This window comes from Heliconius melpomene, chromosome 1 (assembly GCF_056956725.1).
Source record: "Heliconius melpomene rosina isolate 202511_hmr_F chromosome 1, ASM5695672v1, whole genome shotgun sequence".
Classification (NCBI taxonomy): Eukaryota; Metazoa; Arthropoda; class Insecta; order Lepidoptera; family Nymphalidae; genus Heliconius; species Heliconius melpomene.
Genome location: NC_140389.1, coordinates 7988115 through 8005388, shown reverse-complemented (window position 1 = coordinate 8005388; position 17274 = coordinate 7988115). Strand labels below are relative to the sequence as shown.

The following is a 17274-nucleotide window of genomic DNA, read 5'->3' as shown; positions in this document are numbered from 1 at the left end:
TGTATCGTGTGGTACAATTTATGAGAAATTATATGGTGAATATTTATAAGAAAAGAGAAATTAATGAGAATTTTCTCTATTAATCGATTTTCATTCACTTATAAATATATAAAAAAAATAAATCAGCCTCAAGATGTATCCCGCGTATATCAGAGTAGACTGTGGGAACCTACTGTTAGGACACTCTATTTCCTACTTTTCGACAAATTTTTCGAGGCTTTAACGTGTTGAGTGGCGGAACTCAACGCCGGGCTTGCCTTGGTACAATTCATATCCTCTAGTTGGGATCGAACCCACAACCGTCGCGTTACAATTACGTACTTGTGATTCTGCGCCATGACGGCCTCCTTTAACATATATTAATATCGAAAATGTATGTATAAAAGACATTAAAACTAGTATGAAGCTAAAAAAATATTATAATACAGACGTGTAATATTAAATATGGGAAAACGACATACATATTTTTCGACATATGGTTATTGGATTAAAAAATGCAAATAAACATATTTAAAGGACCATTGTTGGGTTTCTCATTGGATTCCACTGGATTCCAAGCCTCCAAATGGTAGTGCCAATAAATATACTTTTGGGTTAATTGACAATTAAAAAATACCAAAATACCGAAATATGAATTCAAAAAAATAAGTTGTCAGTTAAACATGTATGATATAGTTGAAATTGGATAATATTCGGAATAAGTGTACGTATATTTGTTCGCTAATTTCTCATAAACTAAAAGCCATTTAATATTTCTAACTAATTTATAAAGAAACACAATATATCCAATTTTAAAAAATATGTCCTAAATTCGCTATGACCGTGACTCCGTACATTAACTACACAAAGTAAGTTCAAGGTGACACAAAAAGTAACATAAAAAGTTAAGTTAAAAAGATTACTTGCAGAACTACTAATAAAGTTAGTAATAAAAGTTTAGTCACGAGTTTCTTCCGGTGAAATAAATAGCAAGCATGACTTAACAAGCTTAAACTTGTTATTCTTTATTTAAGAAAACATTTTAACATAGACTGATGTGAACCTACGACTCTTGGAAACTGTGAATATATAGAAAATGAAACTGTGTCCCAAGTTATTAATAATCTTGTATTAATATTTGTATACATATTTTATATTAAAACGTATCATAATTATAAAAATAATTAAAAATGCGTTAAGAATATAATACCTAAATGAATTATAAAAATATCAAATAATTTAAAAATTTAAGCCCTACTAGCAATAAACTTGTATAGTAAGCACAATCTTATTTATTGCACCTCTCACGCCGACTCTACTTATATATGTAGTTTCAAAAGGACACAAAACTAAAACAATACGGCGAAACGGCCTCAAGTGAAACGGAACCTTGACGATATCAATAACCAAACAATAAAAGTAAAAGTACCTTTCGTCAACATAATACTAGTGAATTCACGTGGCTTTTAATATAATTATTTATTTTAGCTTCACATTTTATTACACGCATAGCAGGGTGGATAGAGGGAACCTGCGAACCTAGTGTTAAAACACTCCGTTTAATAGACACACACTTTCGTTTAATAGGCTGAACTCAACGACGGATTCAACGGTATAGACTTTTTAACAGCTAATTTGCAGAAAAAAAATATAAATATTCATCTTTTCAATAAAAAAAATATATACAACAAATAAAGTGTAAAGGGGTTTACATTATAAATCCAGGAAACCAGAATCGCTTTCACTTACACCTCGAAGTGTTATACAAAGTCGTTTAAATCACTTGCACTTGCATATACATATCTACTCGTAGCAATTATCATCTTTATTGCCATACATTTAAGATGAGTAGCGTATATTTTAATGTTTCAAAGGTCAAGCCACCTTTTTAGGGTTCCGCGGGTTAATGTTTCGAATGGATAATTTTTCGACTATGATTTTTTTTAAATATAAATATTTTGTTTTTTTATTATAACTTTATATTGTGATTTTTATTATTTATGAAAATTTATTAATTATTAATTATTTTAATTTTAAAAATAAAATAAATAATGAACACTTTAACTATTTATCAATATTATATTTCCATGCGTGCATTCTCTTCCGTCAGTAAAAATAGCCGATAAATACTAGGTGTCTCATATACAATTCGAACCTAGGACACGTATAAAATTTAAAAGATTATGGCATTATTTTGTTTAATAGCTTCACGCTTTATCCCGCATACAAAACGGTTAGCAGGGAGAACATAATGTCAAGACACTCCTTAACTCTGCGCTCTCATTAACATTATAATTATATCTAAGGAACTGCCGAACCTCCACATAAACACGACTCCATCACAACCGGTTTTTTATACTTTTGAGCATCCAGTGAAGTTCATTGCCACGGTCAAACATTTAGTGGAGTTCACTGGCATCATTTAGTATTGCATAAGTATGTTTACGATCGGATGAGTCTTGTCCAAATCTTCGTTTTGTTTTAGTATAACTACTTCTTGTTTATAGTAAAACTAGTTCTTGTACAAAAATAGTAGAGCAAATATCTTGTCTAGTTTACATTTACGCTTTAAATTATGTATAATGCTATTATAATAATTGAAATATTCCTCATTTCTAAGATATCCTACAGGTCATTTAGAATTTTAAAATGTCATAAAATGTTTAGGTTTAGATGGGATGCATTTAATATACAAAAAATCTCTAACACATAAAGTTCTAAGCTATAAAACATGAGGCCGTCGTGGCCCAGTGGAATAGCGGGTAACTGTAAATACGACGATTGTGGGGTCGATAGAATGAGTTATTTTCATTTCCTCACTTTGGTAAGATAAATCGCCGCATTTAGTTTCGTTTCCTCAACATATAATGTTTCAACAATTAAGCAGAAAGTGGCGAACGGAGTGTTTTAACACTAGGTTCCTCTGCCTACCATGACACATGAACATGATGCAGAAATAAAAAAATATCTAAATTTCAAATTCAACATTAAATAATATGTATGTGAAGTATTAAATTGCAATACGAGAATCTAGACGCCGAATAGGTTCAACAAATGCTCTACTTCCCTCTGAAATATAATCCTCATTACGAAATGGGGTATTATTTTTCATTTCTATTCATATAAATTGTGGGGAATTCATTTTGTAGTCACACTTGACATCTGTGCAAGATACAACAAGCAACAATCAATCTAATTTCCAAGATGTTGAACAAGGTAATTAATTTTAAAATATATATTTTTATACATTTTATTATAAAATTAAATATAATTTTAAGGTAAATCATATAATTTACATTTATTTTTTGCATCTATGAATTGCTTTTAGATAACCAAATTTTCAAGACAAAATTAGATTTAATACAATAAGTAAATAATATATTTAAACTTTCAGGTGGTATTCTTCTCTGGGCTGATCATTGCTGTTCAAAGCATGGTCCTGCATCCAGCTCCAGTCCCAATTTTCTTAGAACCATATCCTGAACCTAACTACAGTTTCGCTTATGAAGTAAATGACGCCCAAACTGGAGACATCAAAAGCCAGCAGGAGAGCCGACGAGGAGACATTGTTATCGGACAGTACTCTTTAGTGCAGCCTGATGGAGTCAAACGCACCGTAGATTACAGCGCAAACGACATAACTGGATTCCTTGCAACCGTAAATAACCAGGTTAGGCCACAAATCAACCAACCCAACCAAGAGTCCAACAGGCAGCAATACAACCGTCCCGAAGAAACTACTCGGTCATCAAACAAAGCCCAAGAAGTGCAATACAATACAGCCAGCACTGCCTCTTACAGCACACAGGGTTGGCCAGAAAATGTACCAAATGTAACCCCCGCTCCTGTCACCATTACTAGGAGCTCGGTTATTCACCCCACCTTCTCTAACGGACACAATCCTTGGATCTAACCAGTTGGGCATAACGAAATTTGCATTAAACGGACCCCGAATAACAATTTAGCGATTTACATTTAATCAGTAGAATTGATATTGGCTGCGAATAAACTAGAACATTCTGTTGTCGCCATCTCTCAAAGAGCTTATCGGGACAGGTAATGGGGACGCGAGTCATCATTTTGCCGTCTTTTGCCGTCTGCCTCTCAAGAAATCAGTATAATAGATGATGAAATAGGAGAAAATACTGTATTTTAGAAGAAATTGCTTAGTATAGTGAATAGTGTTTGGTATATTCGCAATTAATATGGACTTGTGAAATATGAATATATTTATGTAATTTTGTTTGTTGCTCTACATTTTATGTATATACATAAATAAATATGTGCAAAAACTAACTGTTGTTTTTTTAAGTGTAAGTAATATAAATAAAAAATACTACATTATTAAAAAATCTAAGACTAACTTCTAATTTTATAAAGACATTCTTATTATACATTTTCACAAGACAAATTTCGTTTAAAAATCATTAAAAAAATCTAATTTTAATATACAATGCTTTAATATATTCTAGAGTTAAAATACGAATATTGCTATTAGCTGCCCTTTAATAAATCTGGAAATAAAAATTATTTATATCGCGCTCGTATTCAAGGTCTGACTGGTAATCAAGTAAGACTAAGATATGCGACAGTTTGGTAAACATATATGCGTACAACCGACCGTACCACAATGAAACATTTCATTGAGTGCATCGCCCGAATGATCTTGACTTTTAGATATTTCCTGAATTTCTTTTTTAATGAAACAAGTTAAAGTAGAACTGGATCAAAAGCTGAATATAAAAAGCCGATGTGAAGCCTACCAAAGCATCACATACTCAGGACTCATCAACGTAGTCACAACAACATCCTTACAAAATGGTTGCGAAGGTAAATTTTTAGTCATTCAAATTTTAATTAAATTTACAAAATGTAAATAAATTAACAGTATTCATTATTTTTCTCAGTTCGTTGTCCTTTTCGCCTTGGTGGCTGCCGTGAGCGCCGATTTCTCCAGCTTCTCTTATGGAGTAGCTGACCCTTACACCGGTGACTTCAAGAGCCAAGTCGAGAGCAGAGCTGGTCAAAATGTTTTGGGACAATACTCTTTGTTGGAATCTGATGGCACCCGCCGTACCGTTGACTACTCTGCAGGAGCCGAAGGCTTTAACGCTGTTGTAAAGAAAGACCCCGCTCTCCTCGCCCCTTTAGCTCCCGCTTACCCATATGGTGCCTACCCCTATGGTGCCTACCCCTATGGTGCCTACCCCTATGGTGCCTACCCCTATTCCGCCTACGGATATGCCAAATACGGAGCTCTTCCCTACGGATACCCCTACGGACGTTATCCATTCGTCTACTAAATAACAACAATCGGCTTTTAACTGGGATTTCAAGTACTTTTGTCATCTTTGTACTACAAGATTAGGTTATGTAAATAGTGTACATAATAAATTTTCTATGATTTAATATTTTGTTTGATTGTATTTTTTATATTAAAAGACAATATTATCCTATATCCGGGAGTTCGTTAGGCATACAATATGCACTATGTTATAGTAATAGTAGGTTCTGCACCATACATTATATTTTAAATGAAAATTATATCTTACTAGTTAGCATCTGATGATCAAGTACATAAATTAACACCTATACGCATAATATCCTTATCATATTATAAAGTTCCATATTTTAATATCTACTTAGGAAACATTACCTACACTTAAAATTAAAATTATTATTATTTATATGCAATACAATATAATACAATTTATAAGGAAGTTTTTAAATATGATATAATATTGCAAAATTATATGTAGATGACACTGGAATAAGTCTTAATTTGCAATATTAAAACAAGAATTTAAGCTAATTAAAACGAATACTTAAAAACCTTTTATAACTGTGAAGGTCAAACAGTTAGAAACGGACGTTGTTACGGTCAATGTCGTTAATATGGATTAGTTTCCTTTGAGCATTATACATTCTATTGTTTGTACTTGTATCCGTTGGCGTGGTCCAGCGCAGCGACTGACCGACCAAGTTCCGCGTAACCAATAATTGTAAGCTAACGAAATTGAACTCTGAAAAGCATTCACTTCGCGTGACCTAGAAGGCGTACCTGTCATTTATTTCCTATTAATAGCGTCGAATGATTGTACAGGACTTGTATAAAAGCCCTACTGTAACCAGGACCTAACATTCTCAGTTCGCTGTGCAACAAAATTAAACGTTTCAAAATGGCAGCTAAGGTAATAATAATCCATTGCCTTTAAACTTAGTTGAGTTTATTTTATAATAATAAAACCTTTGTTAAAATAAAATGAAAGAAAATATGGGTTTGGCTTTCTGTAACATAATATTATTTTTCCAGTTCTTCGTCGTCGCTTTGTTGGTAGCAGCCGCTCAAGGCAGCGCCATCCACGGTGCTGACTACACCAGCTTCTCTTATGGAGTTGCGGACCCACACACCGGCGACGTGAAGAGCCAACACGAAACCCGCGTCGGAGACAATGTTGTCGGCCAGTACTCCTTGTTGGAATCTGATGGAAGTCGCCGCACCGTGGACTATGCCGCTGATGCCCACTCTGGATTCAACGCCATCGTACGCAAAGACCCGGCTCTCATTGCCCACGCCGCTCCCGCCGTTGTAGCCGCACCCCTTGCCCACGCGGCCCCTGCAGTTGTAGCCGCTCCTCTGGCTCATGCCGCTCCCCTCGCATACGCTGCCCGTGTAGCTCCCATCGCTCACGCTGCTCCCGCTGTCATCGCTGGACCCGCCGTGTCTTACTCTGCATCTTCAAGCTCAGTAGCTCATGGAGGTTATGCCGCCCCATTGGCCCATGGTGCCATCGCCGCTCCCTTAGCTCATGGTGCCCTTGCTGCTCCCTGGGGCCATGGTGCACTCGCCGCTCCCTTAGCCCACGGTGCCCTCGCCGCTCCCCTTGGTTATGCCGCAGCTGCACCCTTGGCTCATGCTGGTCTGGCTGGCCACCTCGGTCACGGAGTAGCATACGGCGCTCACGGTCTCGGACACTACTAAATAATGATATAAGAACTTATTTATGTACCTACCTAATTAATAATTATGACGATGGTTATGAATGATGAATGATGATGAACTTGCTGTGATCAATTAAAAAACTTTATACAAGTTACTTTATCTTTTATTTTTAAATAGAAGACTTTTTTAATTTTTACTACTTATTTATACTTCTTATTTTACTTATTTGTAATTTTATTTATAAAAAAAAACTATTTTCTTTATTATTTTGTTTAGACGGTAATATACGCGGCCTTGAATATATTTAGTTTTTGTTATAGTAAAGAAAATAGATTTTTATGAGATAACCAGGGTTATTGACTCTAAAACCTACAAGAAATAGTCAGCAGAGTGGAACCAAAGTGCATATAACTCAATATATATAACACTACTACGCTATAGTGCTAGTATTTTGAAATAATTATTATAACATATTTTAACAATTATAAGAAATAACCACAAAGAGAAATAAAACTTAACTAATAACTTATCCTTGGGTCTGACCGTTTCCGCATACAATGGTTAGCAATGATTGCTGTAGATACATACGTTACGCAAGTAGTGCCCGCATTATATTCTACAAGTTATAATATGACGACATGAGTTTATTAGGGTAAAGGTAAAAAAAATATTTAAAAATTACCGAAATTGTTTAAAATTACCATTTATTATAACTTAATATTTCAATATTTAATATTGTGTGTTAGTTCTAATACGATAGTGTTGATTTATTTATTTATTCAACTTACCAATAATTATTGCATAATACAATAGAAAATATACATAAACTTATTACTTTATATGCAATTTAAAGTAAATATTACAAGAAAATTATAATAATTGCTTATACGTTACGAAAATATAAGAAAGGAAACTAAAACGATAAATTCAAAGCATTGAGTGGCGGGACTTAACACCGTACTCTACCTTGAATTCTGAAAGTGAGGAACGGAGTAGGTATATTAACACTAGTCTGTTACTTACCTCCGCTTACCATGCTGTGTTTGGGATATAGCATGAAACAAATTTATAATATTTAATGGCTTTTAATTCAAAATTACTTTACCATTTAAATAATTCGACTAAAATATTACCTACTTATATATGTACGCGTATATATGTAATATATTATACTCTTGAAATATATACTTCTTGAAATGTACCTAAGACCCACTAATTCTAATCTCAATTAATTAAAAGTTATTAAAATAATTATATTTTTTTTCTTTTTAGAAAGTACTTAATATAACAAAAGTGCAGCAGATGCTATAGTTTAATGCTGTGTGGCGCCAAATACTATTATTAGATTATGGTTATGTATGGGTATGGGTTTGTGTGTGTGTGTGTTACTATTAATTTTATTTCGTTGTTGTGACAATATTATAAGAATTAACTAAATTCTTCGAAAATATGATGCTATTATAACAAATTACAGGAAATAAGGAAATAATTAAAATGTTTTTTTTTTTCATTTTATATTATATTTTTATCATATTGTTGTAAATCACAGAATGGCAACGATCAAAGATTTGGTATAAACTTTTGGTTCTTACAAAGCAAGACGAGCGGCGTATCTGAGACCAGCTCCGTAACCGAGACCAGCTCCGTATCCGAGACCAGCTCCGTATCCGAGACCAGCAGCGTAGCCAGAGGCACCATACAGGGATCCATGGGCAAGAGGGGCAGCGATAGCTCCATGGGCCAAGGGAACGGACCATGCGTTGTAGGCGACGGGAGAAACACGGGCGTAGGACAAGGGAGAAGCGTGTACGAGGGGAGCGGACAAGGCGGCGTACCCTCCGTGGTTCACGGAGCTGGAGGACGCGGAGTAGGACACGGAGGGAGCGTGGGCAGCGATGGCGAGGGGTGCGGCGTGGGCAGCATAGGCCAGGGGAGCGGAGTGAGCAGCGTAGGCAAGGGGAGCGGCGTGAGCGATGGGAGCGGCGACCACGGCGTGACCGGCGTGGGCGATGATAGCAGGGTCTTTGCGTACGACGGCGTTGAAACCAGAGTGGGCATCGGCGGCGTAGTCTACAACGCGGCGGCTGCCGTCAGCTTCAATGAGGGAGTATTGGCCGATCACATTGTCACCAACGCGGGACTCGTGCTGACTCTTCACGTCGCCGCTGTGAGGGTCGTGGACTCCATAGGAGAAACTACTGATGTCAGCGCTGCCTTGAGCGACTGCCACGCAGAGAGCAAGAACTACGAACTGTATGACAAAATACATAAATTTAATATACTTGAAATAATGAAAAATATATATTTTTTTGTTTTATTCTAATTACCTTGAATGCCATTGTACGTGTGTTTTACTCGAATACTGAGTGCAACTGTTTTGACCCTGTGACAGCTTCTATTTATATTAGATACAGCGGCTTAAATTTGGAAATGAAACCGGAAAAAGGCGTGATTTTCAAGCAAGCGTACGAGTTTTTGCCAAAATTTACATAAAATGTGAAATGATAAAAAATAAATGTGCCAATTTTAATAGATAATTAAATATCTTTAATATAAGCATCTAGAATTTAAATATAGTAAACTACACAAAGCAATTATAAATGATTCGTAATGTATATTTGCAACTTGTAAAAATTGATTAAATACAGACACAGATTTGCAGACCGAAAGAGAGCTAAACCAAACGGTAAACGAGGTTATTTTTAACTAGTTTTACCTAGTACTAGTTTGCATGTAGATTCTCTTTTGCGGCAGAGATGATTGAGATTGAGATTGGGCAAAGTCATTCTGACTGCAAATACAGTGTGTGACATTGATATGATTAACGTAATTTAATATAACCTTCCCCGATCAATAGGGGTATACCCACTGAGTGTCGTTCGGCTCGTTGCCCCCACTGGGCAAAGTATTCTATTTATGTGTTTATTCCTAATTATTCTAAAACACCTAAACACCGTCATTAACTTCGGTAATATACAATTTTCACGATATAATACAAACAATGCTACAAAATGGGTTATAGCATCATGTACTTCTATAGATTTGTGTATTGTTAATACTCCGTTCGATGACTTCTATTGTTCAATCTTTACCAAGCAGGGAGCCTTATGTAAATCTTTAAGTAAATTCTAGACGTTTTAAGTTAAAAAATATATATTTGACGCTTATATATAACGAGGTTGATCTTCTTATAACAATTGCACTCTATTTGGTTTTACTAAATATCGATGTTAAATATCAACGTTTTCTAAGAAGTATCTACGTTGTGTACTTGATAAATAAAAATTTTCTAGACAATTATTTAATAATATCTACTTTTGGGTTCGCATGCATTCTATCTCCATGTCTAAATTTCGTCGATCATTTAGAGTTATTTGCCTAGCTCATAATATAGCCGTCTGGCAGATCACTATACAGATATAGAGAGAGAATATAATTTTCTCCATTTACTCCTCAATAACAGTCGATATAAGAATTTAAAAAATATATATTTTATAAGCCATATTATCCTTCTTATAATATTTTCATGCGTGAATGATTTAAGAATTTGGCAATTGTAAGTACAATTTCATGCACGTCGTATTTAGAAGATCACGCATCCACTTATAAATTTATATTGGCAATTAAACAATATACTAATTTGAATTTCAATATTACTAATATAATTAACAGTGTTTTCGTTGATTAACCACACTAAATCAATTAGGCTATGACCTCCAGCCCTTTTTGAGCTAGGTCCCACCTAGCTTAGCTCCATCCCTTTTTTAACCGACTTCAAAAAGGAGGAAGTTCTAATTTTGAATAGTATATTTTTTATTTTTTAAGTATGTACACTAAGTACGTCAAAATTTCTGAACAATTTTCGTGATTCTTTTTTTCTTTGATGCGTAATAATTGCTATTCAGTCCCATAAAAGTTTCATTCATTTCGGCTCTTTAATTGTATTTTATGAGCATTTTCTTACCATTGGCGAAGCAAATATCCTAGATAAGCTCCATCACTTTTTAACCGACGTCAAAAAGGAAGAGGTTCTCAATTCAAATTCATCAATCATTTAATTTTTTTATGCTTGTACACAGATTTAGCCGAAATTTCTAAACCGATTTATTTGATTATTTTTTTATTCTATGTGTTATAATGCTATTTAGTTCCAAAAAAGTTTCATTCAGTTTGGCCCAGTTTTTATTTTATGAGCAGTTTTGTTAACTTAGGCGATGCAAATTTTGAATATGAGAATTTTAGAGCATTATACAATTCATTCATAAAAATGGTTTTGCATATTTATTTCACTCTGAGTACAAAAATATATTTATTAATATTGCAATTTGCATGGCATATAACCAACATATTTATTAAATATTTATGGAAATATTTGACCAAACTGGTTAGAAAAAGAGCCTATTTGAGAGTCTCCAAAGATAAGAGAATAAACGAATGTGGAGAAAAAAGTAATTAACCATTCCATTCTTCTATCTACTCTTTTCATAATTACAAATATATATTTTTAAATGGCGTAATTATATTTTTATTTAGTTGTTTTCAGCTTCACGCTATATCTGGCATCTGGCAAGGTAGGCAGAGGGAACCTAATTTAAGACATTTAATTCCCTACTTTCTGCCGAATATTCGAGGCATAACGTGTTGAGTGGCGGTGCACAACAAAGCTATTTGTTATAAGAGCAAAGAAATTTAAATAATAATAAATAATAATTCATTCCTCCGAGTGGGAATCGAATCCACAACAGTCACAGGCTTGTGCCACTTATATTTTTATTATATTATATTTATTTATATGTATGTGTTAAGAAATACATATTTAGGCGTTTTGTAAATATGTATTTCTCAAAAATTTTAATTAAAAAAAAACAGGAAAATAAAATAAAATAATATATTTTGTTTCTTTTTAAATTTTATTAATATTTTTAATCACAGAATGGCAACGATCAACGATTTGGTATAAGCTTCTTACAAGGCAAGACGAGCGGCGTATCCGAGACCGTGGGCACCGTAGAGAGAGCCGTGGGCAAGAGGGGCAGCAATAGCTCCATGGGCCAAGGGAGCGGACCATGCGTTGTAGGCGACAGGAGCGACGCGGGCGTAGGACAAGGGAGCGGCGTGCACGAGGGGAGCGGACAAGGCGGCATAACCTCCGTGGTTCACTGAGCTGGATGACGCGGAGTAGGACACAGAGGGAGCGTGGGCAGCGATGGCGAGAGGTGCGGCGTGGGCAGCATAGGCCAGGGGAGCGGAGTGGGCAGCGTAGGCAAGGGGAGCGGCGTGAGCGACGGGAGTGGCGACCACGGCGTGGGCAGCGTGAGCGATGACGGCGGGGTCGTTGCGGACGATGGCGTTGAAACCAGAATGGGCATCGGCGGCGTAGTCTACGACGCGGCGGCTGCCGTCAGCTTCAATGAGGGAGTACTGGCCGACCACATTGTCTCCAACGCGGGACTCGTGCTGGCTCTTCACGTCTCCACTGTGGGGATCGTGCACTCCATAGGAAAAGCTGCTGTAGTCACCGCTGCCTTGAGCGACTGCTACGCAGAGAGCGAGAACTACGAACTGTATGAAAAAAGAAAATTTATACATAATTATCATACATTAAATCACGAAGTGATATTTTAATCGAAATTTTATTCTTCTATTACCTTGAATGCCATTGTACGTGTGTATTACTCGACTTCTGAGTGCAACTGTTTTGACCCTGTGTCAGCTACTATTTATATTAGATACAAAGCTGTAACTTTGGAAGCGAAACCGGAAAAAAGCAATACTTTCAAATATGCGTATTAGTTATGCCGAAATTAACATACAATATTTATAGAATATAAAAACATATACTTAGAAATGCTGGGATAATTTAAACAATTTTAAATCCTTACATTTCATAAATTGTGATTTCAACTCACTTGAGGTAGTTCATCGATTTTTTTTTTTTATTTTGGCAATAAGTATAGCTTCCTGGTGTCGCTGTGGTGAATAGTGTAGTTGTCATGCTTAGTAGCACTCGCAAGGTTAAGAAGAATCGATTAGAGTAATAATCATCAAAATTGATCAATCAGTTTGGTTCCAGCATACATATGTATATAGACTCATAAACACATTACCTTTAAAAACTTTAAAAGTTTTGGAAAGCACAATGATTGATTAAGCAATTTTATACGTGTTTAATACACGTATAAAATTGTAGGTTAGGTACCTTTTAAAAAAAAAATGTTGTGTTAAGGTACTTACCATAGGTATACCTACATACGAGTATGTCACTTCCTATATCTTATAAAACAAAGTCGCTTTTCGTGTCTGTCTGAACTTTCTAACTCTTCTTCTTCTAAACCACCCAACGGATTTTTATGCGGTTTTCACCATTAGGTCGAGTATTTCTCAGGGAAGGTTTATATATAGTTTATTATTTGTACATTCTTATGTAAATTAACATAAATACGATAAATGTGTCTAAAGTCCTACCCGTTGAGACACTTTCGCGCATGCGCTGCTTTAATGGTAAGTACTACATGAAAATAATGTACTGGAGTATTGTTCCTCTTAATAAGATCTACAAAAAAGTCCGCGATGGCATATTCGTATCTTTTAAGAATAACGTGTAGTGATCATATTTCTGTCTAAAAATAGTAATTTCAATATATTTTTTATTGTTAGGGATATTTCTCTATAATGGTATTAATCCTTATCCTTTAAAATACTTTATTAAATTTAAAATTTGCTTTTTAAACTATTTCGAAATTGCGAATAGTTTTAGAGAAAAACGCATTTAATTATTGACACATCGCGCCGTTCACACATCAACTGTATCGAGTCAAGTTTCACTTATCCCTTACTCTCAGCATATAAATAAGTATATTAGTTACGTTGGCCATTTAATGTACATCAAAACTGTCTTTTACTGTTTTTTCATTTTAATAAGTACTTTAGAAGTTGTTACAATATCAAAACATCCTTGCTGCGAAACGCGCCCCGCGACGTTTTGCTTATACAAGCGCGTCATGAGCAGTCATCGGTGGTTCAGTGGTAGAATGCTCGCCTGCCACGCGGGCGGCCCGGGATATTTTAATAAGTACTTGAAAAGATTAGTAGCACAGATTTAAAATTACGGTACCTACTAAAAAATCCTTGCCGAGTAAAACAATTGGAAAATCCTTATTGGAACTACGAAAATGCGGGTTGCATTAGAGTTTAAGTAATTTTTACATTATCTTAAGTGCTTTGCAAACATACATTATATGAATAATCCAGTAGTAAAAGCGGGCGAAGCCGCAAGGGGGTCGCTAGTATTCTATATTTTTGACTTCACGCTGTATCCACACAATATGCACACGGCAGGATAGGCAGATAACTTCGTGATAGGACACTACGTTTACCAATTTCCTATTAAATTTCTATTCTATTCTATTATTATTATACTATTATGTTAGTTAAAATAATTGATTATTTACTAAGTTGCCTAATATTATGTTATATAACATGTATAGAATGTGTTAACACCACGTCACAGAGCTAAATCAAGGTTAACCTTAACTTCCTTTTTTCCTACATTCTTTGTACGTATGTTAAGTGCGCTCAAAAAAGGAAACTTTATTAAAATACTTATTCGTTTATAAAGAAAGCTTTTTTTTACTGTCTCGTCCTATTCTGAGTATGAAGCGAAAAATTAGAAACAAGTTTAACCGTTCTTCACTTTTAACTAGTTTTAGCTTTGGAGTAAAATAAGTGTACTAAATGTCACTAGTCGTCACCAGCAACTTCATTTGCTTAGATTTCAAGTCCAAAGTTAACATTTTCTCGTCTTAGTAGAAACTTCTAGTAATACTCCCTTAGTTCCCCTAATCTACTTCTACTTAATAAGGTTACTAAAAAAAGAATAATAGCCGTATTAAATTACTATCTATGCTCGTCTATGTATACAGCCTTGTTAAATTAAAATTTTGCACAGCAACGATCGTAATCACAGACTTTGATTTGCTTAATAGTTTTTATATTTACATAAATTAAAACAATAAATACTAATTTATATTTTTAATTGTTTTTAATTTAATTTATTTGTGGCTGTTATGGCGCAGGGACACAGGCGTGAGACTGTTAACGAGACGAATATGGGTTTTCCCCCGATGTGGGAAAAATCATGAAAACAATTTTATTCGGGAATATTTTCATAAGAATGATTTTTTGCAGTCTTCGTGAATAGATAAACTTAAAAAATAAAAGATATAATCTTAAATTTTAAGATAATAGTGAAATACTCGTATAGGTATGTCTAAAATAATAAAACAATATTTATTGAAAAATTTATAACTCGTTTATAAAAAAAATATAAAAGGTCTTCAATAGATCAGTTTCATTAAAAATATGACAGCTACATAAGAAAAGAAAAAAAAAGAAAAGAAAATGTCATCAAAATACGCTTTATTATTTTTTTACATATATTAATTATTTCAACTAACAGAAAAATCAAAATGAAGATATATATTTAACTTTTATATTTCTAATTAATTCAATTATTAGCAAGGATATGAATGAAAAATATAACCGCATTATAAAAATATAGGCACATAGTTTACCAAATATTACCTAACCAAGGAACAATCAATTCCACCGCCAAGACATAGAATATAATATGTAATAAAAAAGAATGTTTCCTTGTGAACGTAGGTCAATGTTGCGAGTCTTTCACAAGTTCCTGCTACAAATCTGATTACGTTGGACACGCATATACTTTAAAATGAAGCACTATATAAAGGCGGCCGTCCCTCAACGAGCATTAGTTGTTTCGGACACAGCAAACAATACAACATGTTCTCCAAGGTATAACAGCAAGCAATGCTAACCAATACGAAAAATAACGTTTAAATTATGGGAAATAATATAAATATATTTATACTAACAATATGATTTTACGTTTATTTCAAGGTCGCAGTTTTCGCCCTATTGGTCGCAGTAGCTCAGAGCAGCGCTATCCATGGCGCTGACTACAGCAGCTTCTCCTATGGAGTGCACGACCCCCACAGCGGAGACGTGAAGAGCCAGCACGAGTCTCGCGTCGGAGACAATGTGGTCGGCCAATACTCCCTCATTGAGGCTGACGGCAGCCGCCGCGTCGTAGACTACGCCGCCGATGCCCACTCTGGTTTCAACGCCATCGTCCGCAAGGACCCTGCTGTCATCGCCCACGCCGCTCACGCCGTGGTCGCTGCTCCCGTCGCTCATGCCGCTCCCCTTGCCTACGCTGCCCACTCTGCTCCCCTGGCCTATGCTGCCCACGCCGCTCCCCTCGCCATCGCTGCCCACGCTCCCTCCGTGTCCTACTCCGCATCATCCAGCTCAGTGAACCATGGAGGCTATGCTGCCCTGTCCGCTCCCCTCGTGCACGCCGCTCCATACGCCGCCCACGTCTCTCCCCTCGCCTACAACGCATGGTCCGCTCCCTTGGCCCATGGAGCTATCGCCGCTCCTCTTGCCCACGGCTCCCTCTATGGCGCCCACGGATACGCCGCTGGTCTCGGATGGTAAATAATACGCAAACTGTGATCCTAGTTAGATAAAAATGGCAAGAAGATGAATGCACGTCATGTATACTTCAATGTAGAATAACGTCCCGAATGTGTAATACTCATACAAATAAGAGCCTCATGTAAATATTATTTAACTCATCAATAAAATATTTTAAAATAAAAGGTTTTATTTTAATAAACTAGCAGCTCGGCCCACCTTTGTCCAATTCGAGGGTACCTACTAAAAAAATATTGCATTTATCCACCTATATCCCACATACAACAGGATAAGTATAGGAAACGTAGGGTTAAGACACTGTTTTCCCTACTTTCCACCGAATTTCGAAACCCGAACTAATCGCCGCTCTTTGCCTTTTGAAATTTGGAAAAGGAAACGTTCAATGTTTTAATATTTTTAAAGAGTTATACCGCTCTTCGAAAATACTTTTTTAGAAAACGTATTAAAATATCTTATCAGGCCATATTAACATTTTTATACATTTTCTAAAAAAATTATATATATTTTTCACATTATTTTTGTTTTCGACATTATTACCATTCCACCGAATGAGATTCGAACCCACTAGTGTCGTATTTAAAGTCATACATTGCAAACAGATTACGGCACGGTTATTCATGCCACAATCTATTTGCCGATATTAATTTTATTGGTTTTCCGCAAGTAATTTAATCAGGTTTTTATTTGATTCATTTGTCGGATATTTTCATAACTCAAATGTTATACGAGTCACTAGTTTATAAAGTCCTATAAATATAGGACATATATTTAAAACTGTGTGAATCAACGAGCTAATCTCAAAAAGAACTTAATATATCTAGGAAAGTTAG

The 17274-nt window shown here is 35.4% G+C and overlaps 6 protein-coding genes across 6 annotated transcripts; 4 read left to right on the top strand and 2 right to left on the bottom strand.

Moving 5' to 3' along the window:
- Positions 1-3088: 3088 nt before the first annotated feature.
- LOC146541172 (uncharacterized) lies at positions 3089-4275 on the top strand. The gene is made up of 2 exons (XM_085195537.1): positions 3089-3195; positions 3374-4275. Exons 1-2 carry the CDS (start codon positions 3184-3186, stop codon positions 3890-3892), a joined length of 531 nt encoding a protein of 176 aa, XP_085051663.1. The 5' UTR covers positions 3089-3183; the 3' UTR covers positions 3893-4275.
- A 177-nt stretch (positions 4276-4452) lies between these two features.
- Positions 4453-5388, top strand: LOC146541171 (larval/pupal rigid cuticle protein 66-like). The gene is made up of 2 exons (XM_085188916.1): positions 4453-4809; positions 4887-5388. The coding sequence occupies exons 1-2, from the start codon at positions 4798-4800 to the stop codon at positions 5280-5282; spliced, it is 408 nt and encodes a 135-aa protein (XP_085045042.1). The 5' UTR covers positions 4453-4797; the 3' UTR covers positions 5283-5388.
- A 644-nt stretch (positions 5389-6032) lies between these two features.
- On the top strand, positions 6033-7076 carry LOC146541170 (uncharacterized). The gene is made up of 2 exons (XM_085188198.1): positions 6033-6170; positions 6293-7076. Exons 1-2 carry the CDS (start codon positions 6159-6161, stop codon positions 6959-6961), a joined length of 681 nt encoding a protein of 226 aa, XP_085044324.1. The 5' UTR covers positions 6033-6158; the 3' UTR covers positions 6962-7076.
- Positions 7077-8231: 1155 nt separating this feature from the next.
- Positions 8232-9287, bottom strand: LOC146541169 (uncharacterized). The gene is made up of 2 exons (XM_085188299.1): positions 9250-9287; positions 8232-9173 (listed from the first exon to the last, which is right to left on the bottom strand). Exons 1-2 carry the CDS (start codon positions 9259-9261, stop codon positions 8511-8513), a joined length of 675 nt encoding a protein of 224 aa, XP_085044425.1. The 5' UTR covers positions 9262-9287; the 3' UTR covers positions 8232-8510.
- Positions 9288-11813: 2526 nt separating this feature from the next.
- Positions 11814-12608, bottom strand: LOC146541168 (uncharacterized). The gene is made up of 2 exons (XM_085188541.1): positions 12571-12608; positions 11814-12484 (listed from the first exon to the last, which is right to left on the bottom strand). The coding sequence occupies exons 1-2, from the start codon at positions 12580-12582 to the stop codon at positions 11888-11890; spliced, it is 609 nt and encodes a 202-aa protein (XP_085044667.1). The 5' UTR covers positions 12583-12608; the 3' UTR covers positions 11814-11887.
- Positions 12609-15695: 3087 nt separating this feature from the next.
- LOC146541167 (uncharacterized) lies at positions 15696-16608 on the top strand. Its single transcript, XM_085188415.1, has 2 exons — positions 15696-15739; positions 15845-16608. The coding sequence occupies exons 1-2, from the start codon at positions 15728-15730 to the stop codon at positions 16442-16444; spliced, it is 612 nt and encodes a 203-aa protein (XP_085044541.1). The 5' UTR covers positions 15696-15727; the 3' UTR covers positions 16445-16608.
- The last annotated feature ends 666 nt before the right edge of the window (positions 16609-17274 follow it).